The 20,889-nt window shown below is 38.8% G+C and overlaps 1 protein-coding gene across 1 annotated transcript in view; it reads left to right on the forward strand.

Annotated features, from left to right (window-relative positions):
• The window catches only part of pdzph1 (PDZ and pleckstrin homology domains 1), a 33,991-nt gene that overhangs the window by 9,808 nt on the left and 3,294 nt on the right, over positions 1–20,889 (forward strand). Inside the window, exons 4-12 of the mRNA XM_067574903.1 lie at positions 76–237; positions 5,344–5,505; positions 5,646–5,747; positions 14,490–14,600; positions 17,709–17,887; positions 17,988–18,145; positions 18,468–18,510; positions 18,699–18,885; positions 20,455–20,590. Of these exons, the coding sequence (XP_067431004.1) occupies positions 76–237; positions 5,344–5,505; positions 5,646–5,747; positions 14,490–14,600; positions 17,709–17,887; positions 17,988–18,145; positions 18,468–18,510; positions 18,699–18,885; positions 20,455–20,590 (1,240 nt within the window). The remainder of the gene's footprint in view (positions 1–75; positions 238–5,343; positions 5,506–5,645; positions 5,748–14,489; positions 14,601–17,708; positions 17,888–17,987; positions 18,146–18,467; positions 18,511–18,698; positions 18,886–20,454; positions 20,591–20,889) is intronic.

Raw genomic sequence — 20,889 nt, forward strand, 5'->3', positions numbered from 1 at the left:
ATATTGAACAACAACAAATTTAAGGTTTTAGAAATTTTTAAATGGAATGTTTAGGATATTTATCTTCATTTCCAGCTTCCTCAGAGGCCAAAGAGCATCTGAAACCTGTGATTTATAAAGACCCAGACAGCAGTGGCTCTGACCATTGGGCCAAGAGGCGAAAGCTTTTCAAGGAGAGCAAGCAGTGGAGCTCAGCTGGAGGAAGCTCAATAACCAGTGACATCACAGAGGAATCAGGTAACTTCTGGGCTGAGCCTGGACATATCTCTAAGACTCAAGGCAGGTAGCAAAATAATTACTGCTACATATTTAGTTAGAATATATAGTATGATCGTAGTGAAATGTATCTTAGGACATCCATTCAGGTACTGTACTTCAGTGCAATTTTGTGGCACTCAGTATTCCAGGATGCTAGCACATGATTGGGCTATAAGCTCATTGATCTATCTGTGTTAGGGGGTATAAGTTACAAGGTAATGTGTTACTTTAATGTCATTAATTTTCACTGTAGTGTAACTCATGTTTAAATTGTCGGTGCCAGTTAGTACTAGTCAGTATTAATTGCACTAGTCTGGTGAAAATTATGTTACTCTATTACCATTGAAATCTTAACCGAATACACAGAATAAACATTAGCAGATTAAATTATATCAAATCTATCAAGGAAAAAATATTTTTCTGTGGCTCATTGCTTCTCCCATATTCTTCCCTCATATGCATATGGGAAGGAAGCAGGCAAATAAAGAAAAATAGCAGAGGAGGCTGGATGCATTTTGAATTTATATTGTGTCATGATAACACACAGAATAGTATTGTAATGTCCAGGTCAGAGTCATCTGTTTGTGGCAAAGTTCTGTTGAAGCACTTGAATACTAACCAGAAAGTAGTGACTGAAACACCATGACCCGTTATGAATAATAGTGAGAATGTCTGAACCCCTACTAAGCAGGCTAAATGCCTCAATTTTGCAATTTTTTGCAATAACACAGGGAGAAATGAAGAGACTGTTTCAGGCTGTGGGGTGAAGAGAATGCCACTCATGCCTACAACAGACTCACCTTACAAATAGGATTAGTATGTCTTTTTTAAGGTAGTGCAAAAGAAAATCAGTGAGATGGTTTTCCTCATAGACCAATGAGTAATTTCATTACAAATTAAGTCTACACCTGAGTAAAGTTGCTGTGTTCAGATATGCCCAAATTGTGTTGTGTCAAGGGTGAAAATGAACCAGAATCTGATCCATCCTGACTACAACAAACAACACAGGTTTGAAAATGCATGCAGAGGGACTGCAGATGTAACTCACCTGTCACCTTCTGGCAGAAAAGGGAGTTCAACTAGAAGAGGCTTTACTCCACAAATATGACTGAGGCAGGTGCAGATCTTGGCAGAAAGCTCTGTAGGAGGGCATCTGACACTACACCGGAACCTACCCTTAACAGAAAGTGGGCACCTGCTAATTCTGAAAAAATAGGCAATAAGAAGGGAGACATTTAGAGGATGAGTAAGGTTCACATGACAAATGACATTAGGTGAAAGCTTTATGAACCTGCAGTGAGTAAGTTAGTACTATAATGTGCCACCAACTACCAGTTTATGCAGCCCTTACTTGAGTGCTGGACAAAAACATAGTTTGCTAAGCTTCTAAGATGAGACAACTATCAGAGCAAATGTCGGATGGCCTGTGGCTAAGAGTAATGAGTGGATATGATTACTAAACTAAACTGAATTGCATGTGGTGGAGATGTAGCAAACTGAACTGAGAATGTTTTAGAGTGATTGTGGAAAAAGGTTAACATGGAAGCAGAAAAGGAAATGCCAGAATCACAAAGATTGGAAGAAGAGGAAAAGAGGAGACAGTGAATTTGTCACAATGCATGAAACCGTAGAACACTGATAGTGAGAACCTCTAGAACAACGTTTATGTGGTGGCTGAAAAATACGACTCTAAGTAGAGATGGGACTATCTGGAATAGGACAGCAATCTGATTGTTTTGAAAATGACTAGGAAAGTTTGAATTGGTGCACTCTCTGTGAAATCAAATAACTGCAACCATGCCATCAATAGAAAAGGGCTGTTTGTGACAATAATCGAAACAGAAAAATATGAAAGCATCAGATATGGAGATAAGTACTGGGGTAGCAGGGACAGCATTGGATGAACAAAAATTTTACATATTTGAGCAAGGCAGGATCATAGGATTTAAAGGTTTACAAAGCAAAGCCAGCTTTTATTTAGTGAGTGGCAGCCGCATACAGATAATGTAATGGAGCAGTCAACTGAGAATCAGCTTTGTGAAAGAAGGGCAGGCCTGGGGAAATGGTTTTGCAGAGGAGCATCTCTGATCGAGGTCCTGAAATTGCTGACAAACAGTATTTTTATGACCGGGAATATGTTTTTGGCTTTGATGATAAATTTATTTTGGTCGAAGAGCTAGGTTAAATGACACTTGAAGACACAATGTGCTGAGAGGGGGAGTTGCCTTTATTGATATGTCAAATGTCAACCTTTGTCTTGACCAGGTGTGGCCCCAGGTATGGCGTACAACTGCAATGGAGTAGATTTCTTATAAGGCTATTGATAACATGGGCTGGTCAAGATGATTGAACTCAGGTGCCTAGGCGCCTAAAAACTATTCCCAAAAGCCTTTGGAGGGAACAGCATCAGTAAATATTTAAAGGGATGCTGCTGACGCCTCTTTGTTCTGAAGAATGAGATACCATTCCATTAATTTAGAAAAGCTTTCCAAAACACCACATTTGGCAAGAATCTGTCATCAAAGCTAACGCAGTCAAGTAGAGACTCAGTGCTAGAGACGAAAGGAGATGGGACACAAAGGGTCTGCCCTGAAGTATGATACACATAGCAAAGATAAAATAGCAGAGGAGGGATAGAAGATCATGTTTAGTGATGGATTCTTGGAGGGGAAATGAATTGATCATAGATATGAGACGAGCCAATTTATCCAATGGGAAGGATGCTTTCATTTCCATGTGATAGTGAGAAACTCTAAGCAAGTAGATGGTCTGATTGTTTTGTCAGTTGACAAGGGGACATAGAGTGACTGAATCAGGGTGGCAAGTTTAGACAGAGTAGGGCTTGGATTTGGAGATGGAAAATCTATTTGTGGGAACTGTTGAGGAGATGAAGGATGTGTGGAAAGTGTATCTTGTTAAGCAGGATCCAGCACACAGATTCAGAAAGGGAGTTAAAAATATGACAGCTGACAGTGAGGCATGGCACCGTGCCCTGCAACTTTGAGCAGCTTGACAGCATCGTCAATGGAGAGTGGAGAGAAAAGTGTTCACTTGGAATCACGCCATTTACAATAGAGCCAGGACCATTAAGACTTATCAAGTTTTTCTTTCCCCTGAGTATTTGTATGTGGCTATGCTGAGGGTTTGTCTGAAAAATGGGGAAGAGAGAATATGGGACCAATCATGAAACCTTTTTGACATCTTTATCCAGAAGAGCATAAACTACTTCAGGAACACTAAGAGCTGACTGCAGGTGTGGGAAAATATGAGTTGTAGTGAGAAGCGAGAGGACCCCAACCTGATATCCCCATGATCAGGAAGAGTTGCAGCTAATTCTGGAATATTGATAGGAGTATAGATGGTTGTTGTTGGAGGTTTTTTAGCTCTAAAAAGGCTTCCTAAATCTGGGCTCTTTTTCTGCAATATGAGACAAGTGACAGCCTTGGAAAGTGCACACATTTTCATTGAAATCATTGCAGATCTGAAATCCTGAACAGCTTCTTATAGCTGTGTGAATCTTTCATGTTTTCATATAGAGAGGAAGAGAGATAGGGAGCTGGAGTCTGTCCTGGTTTGGGGGTGATAAGTGATTATGGGCAATACCCTGATGAACAACTAGACAGAGGGAGCATGAAAAGGGGCCATGACCACCCACATGGAGGATGAGATAAGGACAGAAAACTGATCCTCTGTAGTGGCATATAATCTCGCAAACAAGAAAAATGTTTGCACCCAACTCAACACAACATTTTGGATAGACATCACAGATAAAATCTCTCTATATTGAATGCAGCAACAAACTCTTCAATATTCAGAGGATGGTGAGATGGGGGTTGGAGGATTTCACAGGAATAGAAAATGATTCATTGCCAACTAAACACTAGGCACTAAGGAGCGGTGGGAACTGCAGTAGATACTTAGAAGTTCAGATGGGGCGCACAGTGGTAGAACTTGATGGCTTGGCTTGATGGCTCCTTTGAGGTGCTAGATGCAGGGACGTTGAGTGTGCTGACAGAGTGCAAGAAAATTGAAATAAGAGCGAATCTGAATGATATATTTGAATACATTTATGTATTTGATCATTTGTTTATTTGTATATTCATTTGACTGTTTCATTAATTGTATTATTTATTTACTTAGCTTTATTACGGGTTCAACCTATAGCTTACTGATGACATTTATTTATGTACCTTAATCAGTGCACCAGGAGGAAAATTGATTTAATAATTGTACAGGATGCAGGATAATACACACTCCCTCCTTAGGTGCAAATGCACTCGAGCAAAATGAGGAGACTGAATACGAGGTAAAGAGTGAGGAGGCCCAGTGAGGGGATAAACATACTATACCAAATCAGACAATCAACTGACATCATGTCTGCCTGCAAAAAAGACAGAGGGAAAAGGGCTGTTTATGACCTGGGAGAGGCATAATAAAAGGCCTAAACATATGCAGTGATTGAATAAACAAGATGAAGTAGGAGGTTGGAGGAGAGAGGAGTGGCTGGACCAAAGTGAAAGGCATGAATGCCTGGCTCAGTATTATCATTGAACAAAAGTAAACTTCCAATAAATCAACTGAAAGGGAAGACTTTAATACATAGAAGCAGATGTAAATGACAATGCTGCTTAAGGTAAGTGCAGCAGGTACATAAAAGAAAAAAAGTATGAAAATAGGACCCTTTGCATGTCTTTCTTTTTGCTTCTAATGTCTCACTGTTAGCAGTCACTCTTGTTAGCACTCATTCTGTCCTATTTGTTATTAAGGAAGGCCAGTCGTTAATCCTTAATTTTATTAGCTCCATACCAATGCTCTTATTTGCCCATGTGGAAGATTGGATACAGAGGATTCATATTTTGAAATGTCATTTAACGTATGCATAGGTGTTGCCAGGATCAACCAGACTAAAAACAGTGGTTGACAGTCAAAATCTGCACTCCAGTGACAACTGGGCAGCTGTTGCTGTGAAATCCTGTACTCTTAGCAACTCAACAATTGATCAGAACAATTGTGTGTCATTATGTATCTTATATGTACTGAACTCTATCATGTATTGGTTTGTAATAGACCTGTATTTTTTTCCAGTATCGGAGGATACTCACTCTGTAGATATGACAATTCGAGACAATGAAGACAGGGGCTTTTATACAGAGACTTTCCACTCTGCAGCATGGATTTACCAAGGAGATGATGGGGACTCAGGGGCCATTCCTCCCAGCCTCATCACTAGAACTCGTACTATCTCAAGTAAGTCAGAGATTTTGTGATTTTGCAAGATGTACTTTCTTATGGTCACATCTTGTAAACATCATGCAATATTGTACACCGAAATAGTCAAATACATACATATCTTCCTACACTAAATTAAACTTTCTCCCCCTTTTCAGTTCGTGAGAGGACTGTCAAGATCAGCAAAGGAACAGGAGAGTATCCTTGGGGCTTTCGAATACAGTTTTCTAAACCAATTGTCGTTACAGAGGTTGACACAAGTAAGTGAATTCCTAACTTTCAGTGCTGACTCATCTCGGTGTTGTAGTCTCTGAACTGAGAGGTTTAGTTTTTCTGACTTGTTGGCATTCAGGTATTCACACAATTAAAAACAGTAGCTAATCTGGATTTGAAACTATGGCAATATACTGTTGTTAAAAATGTTAGTCCTCTGCAAAGTGATATTAGTCATGTTTTGTCAAGCCTGGAAACTCCATTTTATAGGTTATCTCCATTGCTCTCATTTTATCGCATTGCTAGCAACTGTCATCTAACGGCTTGATCCCACCAGGCGCATGTGCGCCACGTTCCAGCTCCGACGTGACCGCTGGAGCTGATTGCAGCCACTCTAGTCAATGCTTGTGATCCTACCGGGCACGTTTCAGAAGTGTCCCAGAGACGGCTCTCCGCTTCGCTGCATTAAAGATATGTGCCCCGTCTATTTTTGAAGCTGCGTCAAGCTGCACAGGGCAGTTGGACCTCAGCAGGAAGTCATACAGAAACAGAATTGAGCATCAATTTTCAAAATAAAACACCCCGCGCAGACCTGATCATATATCAACAATAACTACGTACCCAACTCAACCATAGTAGAAGCACACAAATCAAGGAAAATGACCAAATCAACGAAAGCTGAGCAAGTTAACAAAATCAGGCAGTTTAGTTGCCCTGCTACTGCAGTAATTATGGTAGCCTAAAGGCGCTTTATCAGCTTTGACTGGGCTGCTGTAATTACTGTAGTAGGAGTGCAACTGAATTTAAAAGGCGGATGGCTTCACCGCAGTCAAGCTGCTCAGCTTTTGAAAAGCTTCCGGGGGGATAGGATGCCGTGCAAAGGCCGGAGCTAAACGCGTCGGAGCCGGAACGCAGCTCACACGCACTCAGTGGGATCCGAGCATAAGGCAGCAAATGTAGCAATACAATAATTATAACTTCAATAAATTAGCTTCACTGTTTATTACTCCACTGGAAATACAGTGGTGGACATGTGTAAATGTCAAACAAAAAGCTATCTATGAAATGAAATCTGGGTACCAATTATGGATGCTAGTGTAATGTAATCACCTGTGGGCAAGATACGGAAAAGTAAAGACCTTTAAATTGTCATTCTATTCATGTTTAAACCACTTATGCTGTTCAGAGTCACAAATGGCTGTCGCAGCATGCAGTGCGGGGGTAAGAATACACCTTAATTAAACTGACGGGTTCTCACCATGCCCAGAGTAATAAGCATTAACTAACAGTTAATCAACAGTTAACTAATGTGTTTAGTTGTCATTTACTAATGGTGTTCATTGTAGTGGAGAATTGCTTGATCCCTCAATAAACACACAAGAGAGAATTGTCAGGTTTTGAATAATAGTTCTGGGGGAGCAGAGTCAGTCCCCTCCTGTCCACAGACAGGCAGGTGCAATTCCTGAATGTGGTTATTCTTTTAATCAAAGTATTTACAGTTTCATAATTTTGTATTTTTGAAAGTAGCTTTAGTGTTCTGAAAGTGAAACAAGCAGAATGGTACTAAACATGATAGTGTTATCAAGGATGATGGAATTATGTTTGTGGTACATTTCTTGGCTTAAAGGCAGTGGAATAAAAGTCTAACTAAAGTAGATGACACATATTGTGATATACAGACACATACTAACATACAGTATTAATTGTTCTTAGACAAAATCTAAAACTACATTTTTAAGTCCATGGGTTTTACAGTCCTCTGTCCTCCTTGATCTGACTGCAAATGGCAGGGATCCATGTCATTTGAGAGTATGTGTATGTTGTGTGTGTGTGTGTGTGTGTGTGTGTGTGTGTGTGTGTGTGTGTGTGTGTGTGTGTGTGTTTGTGTGTGTTCTGCTAAATGTCTGTGAGTGTCTACATGTCACTGGAGCATGACATATTGTGCAGCATGTCTTGTGCCTTATGCTGGTTTGCCCAGTGATCAGTTCTTAGGTTGGTTATTCAAGTCCTGAAAGTCAAAATCCGCAGTGGGATTAAAGTTGGTGCCAGCTTGTCTCTGTGTGTGACTGGCTCTTAGAGGTGAGTGATGATAATCAATGGTGGGGGTCATTTATCCAAATGGTACTATCAGTTCACGCTGGGGTGTGAATTGATCTTCCCATCTTGCTGGCTCTTGTAGCTTGATGGATCAAAGGTGGTTTGGGTCAGTGGTCTGGTTTGGTGACCATGCAGGAGATGGGGGTCCCTTATCTGATCCTTTCTGTTTGCATGAGGTTGTTTAGATGGTCAGGTCACCACAAGGACTGGCTTCATGTTCAACCCAATCGCCAGAAGAAAAAGTTGGCATTGAATGTTTCTTCAAACCACAGAAACGTTGAATATATAAGTTCAACACGTGAAATACGTATCATATCAATATTTCTACAAACGTAGCATATTAACATTTCTACCCGTTGAATAATGAGGTTCTATGGTGTGACAACGCTGTGGTTAATGTCTGGATAGGTTTAGGCACAAAGGCCACTTGGTTAGGGTTAGGGAAAGATCATGGTTTGGGTTAAAATAAAAATAAAAAACAAAATAAAAACGGCCGATGTCTCTCTAAAAACAGCCGGTTTTCTCGCCAGAAAAACGGCTGCACATGTCCTGACGTCTCGCTTTTGTCGGTTGAAACGGGAAGCAGACATTGGTTTCGAGGTGGTCTTGAACCGTACCTTCTGTTGACTTCCAACTTGCTGCCAAGAAACTTACTAAGCATCCACCTGCCCCTCCTCCTCATAAGAGGAAAGATCAGCTTATATAGATCGCATGTGAACTACGTCACTTTAGAAATGTTGAGATGATACGTTTTGTATCAATAAATCATTTATCATTCTTCTGATGTTTAATAATGATGACTGACAATGTCATCATCATGTCAATCAGTCGTTTCAAATATCCACAGCAGCCATGCGTAATGATCAGCTGTTGGAGAGCCTGTGCGTAATTCTCACTGAGGTCTGATGAGCGGAACGGACACAACTGTTGACGTACAAACGGAGGTTTAAAGACCTTTACATCCATTTTTGGCTCACTGTGACAGCAAATGAGGCTCGTGCATGTGATTCCACAGTGTGTGACATTAAAAAAACAGAATCAGGTGTATCTGCGTCTTTCTAAGTCTGGCAGATAATAATGTATGTGCATATTTCTGTCACATAATGCCACGTTGTTAAGTGAATTAAAAGTTAATATATACGTTTTCATGAACACACTTATGTTTATCTGACAGAGATCATAAATACAGAGTGTAACAAAACACCATACAGCTGATGCTGCTGTGCCACACGTCATATTTGATTTGACAACGCCGCTAGCTTCGCAGCGCCCGCTGCATCCATGGAGTTATTATAGAAAGTAAAAGCCAATAAATAACGCCTCCATGGCTGCATCCCATGGTTTGCAGCCATGGAGGTGCAAACCATGGGATAATGGTGTCCCACTGTCCCGGCTTCATGTTCTCCACGTTTGCTCTGCAATGATGTGACATTCACGGACAAATTATTCGAAAAAATCTTTTGGGTGAATGGAATGTACTGAATCATTTGCGGAAAGAGATTTATTACTCAAAACATTTTACTCCATAGTAAATGCCTTGCACAATAAACATTAAAAGGATATTTCTTTATAATGCCATTTGTTTCACTTGTTTCTATGACTACGTTTACAACAACAAAAGCACGGCGGGTAATGAACAACCCGATAGTAGTCGCCTTTTTGAAATGTTGATATGATACGTTTTGTTGAAATGTTAATATGCTACGTATTTCACGTGTTGAAACGTAGATACTCAACGTTTCTGTGGTTTGCAGAAACGTAAACTGCCAACGTTTCTTTCTGGTGACCAGGCTGTCATGTTCCAGCAAAGAGTTTTCCAGGGTCATCAAAAAACCAATCTGCATGTACAGAATAAGTCAGATATATCAACATAAAGTCTACTTTCAAATGAGATTTCATCCACTTCCAAACTCAGTTTCACAACTCTTTTGTTTAGGGATGCAGGATAATTCAACTCATTGGAGTTTCCAGAGTAAGAAAAAAAACACAATCCAATTCCCTTGGCTACGGTGAACAGATGTCCCAGTTTCAAGGTGGGTGTCCCGAGTCCCAACAACTATCTGTAAAACACGATAATTTCCTGGTTTTCAACATTCACCACCAAATTGTCCGGGTTTTCGCCGCAATTAAAATAATAATTATAATATTATACTTGTGTTCAGCACTTACATAGGTGTTTATCATGTTCTTTCCCACTCATTATTACCTAACTCAATATAAAAGCATCATGCGTCTGAATTCAACACTGATTTGTCTATGTGTCTCAATCAATCAATGTGTCTAAGAAGAAAGACTGCAAAGCGTAAAGTAGCCTTTGAGGTAACTTTTTTTAAAGGGTCTTTCTCAGTTTTTCTTATTATCAAGGTGCAATTGTGATTTAATGTTTTGATGTTTAAATCTTTGTAAACTTGGAACCAGCTCATGGCATAGCATTGTGAAGATGAAAGTTAAAGTTGTTTTTATGTTATAGCCTATAAAGATAGGCCACAAAGAGATCTGTACCTTGTTTTGTTTTAAAAAAAAAAAAAAGAATCTGGCAGAGAATGTGTCACAGTTGGCCATTTAGCTGGCTGCCTGCACTTGTGCACAGTGACACATACCTTGGTGGATTTTGGGAGACAAAACATAATTTTTTTGAAGAAGATTGTAGGGAGAAAGTTTGAGTTTACGGAGCACATTCTGAGAGGGTCCAGTGGGAGGCTGATGACAAGGGTTTTGTAAGGGATTATTTAAGGGAAGGAGAGGGAAGACAACACATACTGTGGCTTGATGACATAAAGAGATGGAGCAGAGAAAGAAGATATGAACAACTCAAGAGAAAGGCATGAAAGCCAACCTTTGGATTGGAGGTTGCACAAATAATTGATTGATTTATCATATGAGCAATGCCTCGTTTTACTGATACCAGATGAAGTTAATTTTTGTTGGATTACTATAAAATTATAAGACAAATCCCTAGACAATAGGGTTGTGAAATTGAGTTTTGAGGAAGTAGATGAGATCTCATTTGAAAGTAGACTGTATGATGATTTATCTAATGTATTCTATACTGTACATGCAGAATGATTTTTTGATGACCCTAGATTTGTAGCTTGGAATTAACTCTTTGCTGGATCATTGTGGCGAGCCCGTCCCAGTGGTGAAACATTCTGAAAGAATACTGGAAGCCATGTGGCCAGGTGATTCAAATCCAATTCTAAAAGACACAAAAATGACAACAGATTTTCAGAAAATTGCCAGATAAGGTATGATCATCACCCACCAATTTATCCTACCTGGATAGTAGGGGTGTGCCTGAATACAAATATGTTATTTGTCAAAGCACATATAGTGGGGGTTTTTACAAATATTTATGTCATACAAATATTTTTAAAATTATTTGTTTTCGGGAAGAAAAAATAAGAAAAACATGTCAAATACAAGCACACAGATCGGTTACATTGCTATCCTCTGCTCCGATGTTACGTCTATCAGCAGGTCTCAACGAGGGGAGTGACATCCACCAGCACCTTTCCTGATTTGGACATCACTCCTGGAGTAGGGGGTGTTCCCCAGAGATAAAGCTAAGCTACTGCCACACGCAAAGTGCTCCCAAGGGACTCTCAATAACCTTTTGTTCCCCTTCTCCTTTCCACAAAGTTAGGTAAAATAGGCAATAAATGAAAAATGCAAATCAATAATCGCCTTTGAAGTCCTTCCCTACAAGTTATGAGACCTGGTGTGGAGACCTCCTTTGTAAGGTAGTTTATTCATGAACTCTTATTGTAACATTTAAATTTTCTAAAATTAAAAGTGTGATAAAAACAAAAACAAAAACAAAAATAGGATTTTTAAGCCTCTTTCCACCTTTATTCGAATACAAATACAAATATAAATAATTTTGCTGCTGCAACAAATATAGATACAACCACAAAATACATCCCTACCGGATAGAGAGACATTTAAGGGGAAAAAAAGAGAGACACTAAGGACATTTTATTTTCATTTCATTTTATTTTTGGTTACAAGAGCTCTTTTTATTGTGGGTTTTTTTTCAACTTTTGTAAACTGTAAGAGAAATGTTGAATGAAGCATAATAAACCTGACAACTGTTAACCACTTGATCTTTTCATATTTGCTCCTCAGAGCCCAGGTAGCATCATAACCTAAGTTGAATGCAAGTGCTACAGTAGAGAGTTGTCTCTTTGAACCCAGTGGCCATTAAATGTATAATAGTTATATATTTACATGGTAACAACAATTTAAGCTTTGTGTTGGTACATATTGTTACGTTGTATAATCACGTTTATTATTTAATCCTTACATGACAAACACACTTTTTTTAGTACATAATAGTATGTATTAGTTAGTAACACTATGGTACATAGAACAGGTCTGTCTATTGCATGGGAAAGGAAACCATCCATTATGTGGTTCCAAAGCTGTGATACAGACTTCATAATACCATGGGATTAAACATTGCTTTCTTTTACAATACAGTTTCAGTTTACTGAAACTTACTGTACTTTACAGTACTCTGTAAATTGCAATCTCTTACTTAGTAATGTCAAACATAGTGCAGTTCCCATTCAAAATGTGCCTGTTTGGAACAGGCAAATTTCTCAATACCTAGAGAGAACAGTGCCTGTGCCCTAAAGCCTTTCATGCAGACTAGCGGTAGATTCTACAATTTACCAATACTAACCTCACAGGCAGGCTGTCGGTATACACTACAATTTACCAATGCTCCCTAAATGCCTAGCATGCAGACTATCGGGAGACTACAATTTCGAGCTGAGCTGAAGTTGATTGGATGAATTGCAGTGCCTGTTCAAAATGTGCTTGAGACATCCTTCACTATGTCTTGAACATTTATTCTGAACGGAAATAGTGGAGCTCTGAACTTTTTCAATTCATTCTCTATGGTAGTTCTTGTCACTATGGATGTAATCCCCCCTCTGACCATAATGTGGGTTGCAACAGCAAAGTGATGCTGTCCACATTTCCTCTCATTGATCCACGGGCAGAAGAAAAAGCAGAGGCAATGTTGTCAATTAGGTATTTTTATGTATTTCTCGAGAACTGCTCATCCAAACAACTTCACACTTGACACTGCACTTTCTTGGTCCCTGAGCAGTACACCTGCCAAGTGTGAAGTGTGAAGAGATACGCAAAAGACACACATACATACAGACAGACAGGTTAATTTCTCTTGGAGGCTCTTCAATTTTAGTTGAAAATTTAGTTTTCAAAATAACTTGCAAGCAGCATGCCTGTAAGAAAAAATGTTTTTGTCAATTTTTTTGCATAGAACAGTGAATTACTTAAATCACTTTTTTGTTATTCCTTTCAAAGAATGCCAAAATTGTTAATTTTTCTAAATAAAATAATTGCATTTTCTTTTAACATGAAGCATTAAGATTTTTTAAATTTGGAATGATTCATGTTGATTTCCAGCGGAAATGTTTAACTAATGTTTAATAGCTGTGCTTGTTTCAAATTTACAAGGGCCACAAAGAACATTTATACATGGTTAATTCAGTACTTATGCATTTATGAAGTGTTACTTAAGAGACACACAGTTTCAACTTTACAGTAAGGATCACAAAGAGTATTTATACATGGTTAATTATGGTTAAGTAATGCTTATTCAGCATTCTTATGCATTTATGAAGTGTTACTTAAAGAATACATGTTTTCATCTTAACAGTAAGGGACACAAAGAACATTCATTAATGGACAATTATATAATTATATAAATAATTAAGTAATGCTTATACAGTAAAACATGCACAATAATTAGGCTATAGTTAGTCTATAAGTTAAGAAACGTTTACATGAAGATAAAGGAACAAGGAAGGGACCTCTACTTGAAGACCATGGAGTGTGTCCACTGATCTCAACCTTAACAAAAAATAAGTCATAAGTTGAGGGATGGACAAGTAAGTGGACAATTACCACCCTTAAATAAACACTCATAAGAATAAACAGTTTTCTCTTAATGAAATGGTTTAGCTGTGAACTTCATGACATACATGTTAATTAACATCTTTCTCAATCATTTACTAGTATTAATTAATACCTTAATGTAAACATGTAAACCCTTAATACATGTTAACAGGACACATTTGTTAACAGCTACTTAATGCTTATTATTGTATTAATTAACTGTCAGTTAATGCTTATTACTGCATTAACTAATCTTTATAAACAATTAATTAATACACTATTAGTAAATAATTACTAGACAAATTAGTTAACTTAATTAACTATTAGTTAATGATTATTACTGCATTAACTAACGTTAATTAATGTATCCTTTTTATAAAGTGTTACTGAATTAATTCTCTGGTCACTCTCTGGTCCACTGCAAGCCAATGCCACACACATTATGGCCTGCCAGCCACCCCAAGCCTACCAACTATGCATCTGCTCTGACTTGCAAGACTTGTGCAATGGTCACTTGTCTCTGTATCCACAAGTTAGGTTTTGGGGGGTCTGCAAAGCCCGGAAGCCATGGTAGATCCTTTCCGAAGCCTTTCTACACTGTTGCCATCACCCTTCCCCATCATTACTGTCTGCCAGTCACTGCTTGTTCTTATTCAATGAGCAATTTATTCCCATCTCAGCTGATGATGGTCATTGTTTGTGAACGGTGGGTTATATAAATATATGTGCTCTGTAAGCTAAATTTTCTATTTCTGTGGTTTCAGATGGGGCAGCTGAGGAAGCTGGGTTGATGGTAGGAGACTATGTCCTGGCTGTCAATGGAACTGATGTCACCAGCATCCCTCATTCTGAGGCTGCTGATTTGGCTAGGCAAGGTATGCTGTTTTCAGACCTGTTAATGCATGATTATAGGGGCACTTGCACATTTGTAGCCTTGATACACAAAGTAATTTTATGTAGAGTAAATGCATGTTTCAGCTAGCCAATGTTTCAGCATGCTGAGACTATCAGAATGCTTGGTCAGGTTTAGGAGGATTAGAAACACATAACAGTGATTTGAGGCAAAATATTAACAATATGACAATATGATCATGTCTTGAATGAACTGAGTTTTTTTTCCAATTTTGCCAAATTAGAACATTGAGGGCCAGATGTACTAAGAAAATGCATGTTGTGGTTTTCACTCAGTTTGCAGTAACAATACGAGAGAGATCCAATTTACTACGGCTGTTGCTCATTCAGTCAATCAGGGAATGGACAGCCCACTAATCGCAATTAGCACATGAGGCAGCCTTAACAATGCACAGCTTAGGGGTATAACCTAAGCATCAACCAATACAGAGAGAAAAAGAAAGTGTAAACTCACTGACACTGAAATAGACATGTTGATCAACCAGCTAATGGCATACAAACATACTCTCCAGGGACACAAATCCATTTCAAATGAAAAAAATAAAACCTGTGCCACAACTGCCAATACAATATGTGCGGTGGCAGTCACAAAACAAACTCCTGGCGAGGTCAAAATGAGGTGCTGACAGCAGTGGAGCAAGTTGTCCAGCAAACCTTAATATGAGAGCAGGTGGAAGGCGTGGAGGGGATCAGCATGACTGGCAAGTCCATACAATCCCAAAGTAATAAGACTATGTCATTAAAACTATGGGTGAACATCTCCATTTTGCAGGAGTAACACACTGCATATGTATATTTTTTGCATTAAATTATTTTTGTGTTTTTGAGAGTCTATTGAAACTGCACAAATGTAATAAATAACTTTTGTGATCATATAAAAAAATCACTGTGCTCATCAAAGAATTTATCTACACATACAAACTGCTGCTAGGGTCTATCCTATCTAGTGTTTCAAAACAACACTTGTTGTCTGGCATATCTGTTGCCGATAATACCGTAGATGCTGCTGAAGATGAAGCTGTCATGAACTGATCCAGGGTACTTTGCCAGAACGTTAGTGATCCTCTATTTTGCATCACATATTACTTTGACATTCATTGAATATATGTGCCCTATGTTTCTGTAGATGTGTTTATGGAGGGCAGGGGGTATGAGTATACCACTCATGTGTTATGTCAAAAAAAAAATCCTGTGTGCGCTGGATATCTTCTTTGATTGTGGGGAACCTGATGTATGCACTAGTACGCTGTAGGAGCGCATCCAGTACCACTGGAAACGCATGTCTAAATGTAGATCGAGATATGCAGTTGCAGATTAAAATAATCCAGTGGCCAAGTCGCCAAAAGCTTAAATGGGAGGTTCCAGCTCGTTCTTCACTTCATCTAGGACTGTGATTGTTCCGTGACTGGTCTATCTATATCTTGTAACAATTTCTTGTTCAGGCAGTTAAAATAATGTAATCTGGGTTATAAAGATCCTTTCATTGCACTATTGAGGCCTGTGCCTATGTCTGTGTCTAGCTGTAATTACTGCTGCAATTGGCTAGGGAAGTCATCCCTACAAAAACACAATTTTTATAGGCCACTGCAAATTAACGCCTACTTGTCGGAAGTAGAGAATTCTCCCCACAAAACTGGGAATTGCAAATTGTGTGGCCTTAAATCCAGCGGAATTCATAATCAAACTCTGTTGACTTGTGTTGGAAAACTGCCATTCCATGATCAAACGAATATGCCAGTAAGAGTGCAGAGATAGCATTATGCCAATAAGAGACAGTTCCTAGGGAGTTAGCAAGAAGGCTAATCTGTGATATAGCAATTTGGTTTTCTGTGTGAAATGATTAAAGGCCGCCAGGTTCATTTTTAGTGTGAGAAAAAGGTGGAAGATGCTGAGGCAGTAATTTTTAAGATAAGTCACACTTGTATTATCACCAAAGTGTCAAGGTCACTTATGAACTCAGAAATGATGCCCAGTCAGTTGAATATAATTAAAAATGAGGTGGAGACTAAAAACTATGCTCCACAATAGGAGAGGTTATGAAAAGTATATAATATGAGGTTTTATGATTTTGCATCAGGTTTTTCTTTGTCCTGGGATAAAGGCCTTAGTTTGCTCTGTATTTCTTTATGCACAGTAAACTTATTCACATTGAAGTCTACCAGCCTCCAGTGTATTTTTGAGTCTCTCTCTTTCTTATAAATTTTTGAGTTTTGTGTTGAGTCATGAGTAATCTGAAGATTTATTGGCCCATTTGAAGATTTTTCTACAACAAACGTTGTAGATTTTTCCACAACGTTTGTTGTAGACTGCGCGGGGACTTCCCGTGATGCACTGAGCTCTTCTCTCCTCCTCTCCATCTGTATGATTTCATGTCCTATTAAAGCATGTTACTAACTTGGCGTCCTTCCTGTAGTTTTGTCCTTTCTCATCTCGCTATGGATCCAGGGTTGTAGATCGCCTGCTGCCCCTGTGGTCCTGTTGATGCCCACTGTTACTACTATTATTATTAGTCATATTATTATTATTATTGTTGTTGCTGTGCATCTCTGTGTCTCTCTTGCTCTCTCTCTCTCTCTCCCTCTCCCTCTCCCCCTCCCTTTTTCTCTTTTAAACCAACCGGTCAAGGCAGATGGTTGCGCCCCTTTTGTTCAAGGTTTCTTCTCGCTAAAGAGGAGTTTTTCCTTGCAGCTATTGCCTTGCTCATGGGGGAATGTTGGGTCCCTGTAAATTGAAGAGTACGCAATAGACCTGCTCTATATAAACAGTGCCCTGAGATAAATTCGATTGTGATTTTGGGCTATATAAATAAAATTGACTTGACCTGACGCCTCCTAATATTTGTGTGGTCCTCCCCTAAATGCATATGCAATGAGGAGAGAGGTGCACCTTGCAGATAGTCACACTCATGACTTGCAGACTAAGACTCTAGACTGCTGCATCAGCTTGGTAAATATGGCTCACGTGTTTAGGGTAGAATGCGTCTGTTCCTTAGTACATCTGACCCTGAATGTTTATGTATAGAATCAAAATACTTGATGTGAATTTTTATTAAAATAATGTTAATATCATAGGTCCAGATGTTCTAACGTTGACCATTGGGTCAGACATTGCTCGTGGTCCTAATACGCCAAGACCAGCTTGTCGTGGTTATCTTCACAAGCGTACCCAGTCTGGTCTGATTAAAGGCTGGAGGAAGAGGTGGTTTGTACTCACACATGACTGCTGCCTTTACTACTACAGACACAAACGGGTGAGCAGGGACCAGTCATCATCATTCTAGTTATTTAAAGCAACAGTGTACACAAAATTTAAAGAAGTGTATGTTTGACATTACTTCATGTACATTACAGGATGAAGGCAAGAGGCAGGCTTTATCTGCAGTAAAGCTGGAAGGGGCTGATGTGGGACCAGATATTTCGCTGGGAAAACCATTTGTGATGAGGTGCCGCCCTCAGTCTGGTAATCGGGTGTACTTCTTCTGTGCTACTTCCAACCAGGAAATGAAAAGGTATGGTACAAATAACAACTTTCTAAACCAAAAGAAAGTATGTTGACATGTACCTGTTTCATGTGTATTGTAAATTTGCAGAAACGCTGAATGGAAAAACTTCAAATAAAAATACAAACATTGTATCCATAATCATACCTATAAATACTGCAAAAAAGTTTTATGCTTGAGAGACGTGACAAAGCTTGAAGGTGTATTCATAGAGAAATCCTTTGCCCTTTTGTTCTTGATGAGATTCAGACATCATTAACATTAAAAAATATTTGGACTTTGGGGTGCACATCAGGACATGTATGTTTAAGCTGTATTATTGTGATTTTAGGTGGCTGGAGGCTATGGAGAAAGCTATTCATCCAATCACACAGGTAACATCTAACTGTCATAAATCAAATGGACCTTGGTATAGCATTATTTAAAAAAGCATGTTGTTATGACTGTAACATTTATCAGAGAGGGGGATAAGAATGACTGTCAGGCTGTTGCTCACATTGGCTTATTGCCTGTTATATTTAGCTCTCAAGCTAACACTAATCTCAATTAACTCATGTTTCAGAACCACGTGTGGGTGGATGTCACCAGACATAACTCTAATTTGCCCCCACTGGCTGTGAAAAACCCTGATTGTCTTGGATTGCTTCATAAAATGGACAGAGACAAGGACATGTGGTTGCAGCACTACTGCATTCTGAAGGATGGTTGCCTCTACATGTACAGTGGCATCCGCGCTACTCATGCACTTGGTATTGATATACTGAATGTTGTTTCAAATGCTTACATGCAACATGGTAGCATTTTTGTGGGAGTGCAGATTCTAAACTAAAATGGACCTTTTTTTTTATATAACTAGCTTCCCTTAATGATCTATTTAGCATATGTTTACATATAGTCTCCTGAATAACTGGTCTATTGTAGTGGATGTGTTTTTTCAAATTTTCAATTTTTCATCACTCTCATCACACACATCTCATCACCTTAAAGACGTATAAGGGATATGAAGAGGCAATAAAGCTCCAGAAAAAAACATATCAACATACAGTATATTCATCATTTTTATATATTATTAATTCATATTTAATTACATGATATTTTAAAGCTGCATTAATTGATTTTTTGGCCACTTGGGGGCAGCAGGATAAATTTGGAATCATGTTTTAGCTCTAGTTTCATCTTCACTAACCTGGCTAACCTGGTGCCAACCTGGCTCTTTAGCTGCTAAATGCTCCACTTCCATCACTAGCTTTGTCTATGCTGGGCAGGTACAGTGGGTTTATCAGAGCTTCACTAAGACATCTGCCTGCTGCTGGAAACAAGGTTGATGATAGCAGAGTTTGCAGGCTAAATTTCACTCTGCTGAAATCAGTGATTATATTGTTCACATCCAAGTCAATTTTTCCCTGTTTTTACCTGCGAAAAGACAGCTTCAGCCAATTACAACAAGCAACATCACATGTGGTAACAGCTACATGGCAACATTATAATAGCAGAACACCTTATTGTTTAAGTCTCCCAGCAGTTGGCTCTCTTTGATAAAAGGATATGGTTGGAGATTTTCTATATTTTTCTTAAAAACAACGAGCCACAAGGCTGCTTTGGTTGACATGTTCCTTCACCCCTGAAGAGTGTGATTATGGTAGTTTGTTTAGAAACAGCTCCAAAGAGTTATGCGATTATGTTTTCATCTCTCTCAGAGAGCATTTCTTGTAAGGCAGACGCCACTGCACATGCATCGGAAGGCAGCTCTGTTTGCAGAGCTTCGCTAGATTGTTGTGCTACATATCACAACTTCTTCACTTTGTACTGAAGTTCTTAGTATGGTTGTACGTTTGGTTTTCCATAGTCTCTGTGGATTTTAGGCTACGGAGCCCCTGACAATGAGTCTGGGCTGATCTTTCCTCTGTCCGCTGACACAGACTGTAATGTACTTGTCAGAGTAGGTATTGCTGATATGAGTGTCTCTTCTCAAATGTGGGGCTCGCATCTCCATGTTTTCACCATCCTTACGTGGTGCAAAACTTAATAAAGGGACTGACTGTCCTTAATTCACATTGGGATAGATGTTAATACTTAAGATGCTTTTTCCAGTGAATATTTTTGCTATTTTGATTTTTTGTTTATTTGCCATGTTAAATGTAAAAACATATAGTGTTACTGAGTGACCCTACACTGCATCAATCTTTTCTTTATATATTTGACAACTTTTTTCTCTCAGCTAATTCTTTACTGAACCTCTATAGTGATGAGATTGGTGAAATAAAACCTCAGAACAAAGAGGTTGTAAATTGATCAATACACATCATCTGTATCTTCAGGTGGGATCTACCTTCATGGGTACATGGTGCGAGAGCAACCTTTTGGATTCAAGAAATCCACCATTGAGCTGAAACCTCCATCGGATGAGTTCAAGACTTTCTACCTCTGTGCTGAAAATCCTAATGAGAATAAACGGTGAGGAGCTGAGTCTGATTTTCTTTACAGGAACCTTTGTACAGTAGAATTTTAGATTTTAAGGACTTTTGAGACTTTGGTGTAAGGTATTGGTTTTTCTTTGCATTTCCATTTTATTCACAACAAAGTACAGCGGTACTTTGTTGTGGTCCTTGATTTTCCATAATCTATCACAAGTTTCTAATTTATTTATGTAATTTATATTAATAATCTATCTTTACCTTAATTTTGAGATGATTTTCCTCTGTAACACCGTTTTTTTTTTCTTGGCCCAGTATATTTGAACATAGCCCTCTTTA

This window comes from Thunnus thynnus, chromosome 19, assembly GCF_963924715.1.
Source record: "Thunnus thynnus chromosome 19, fThuThy2.1, whole genome shotgun sequence".
Lineage (NCBI taxonomy): Eukaryota > Metazoa > Chordata > Actinopteri > Scombriformes > Scombridae > Thunnus > Thunnus thynnus.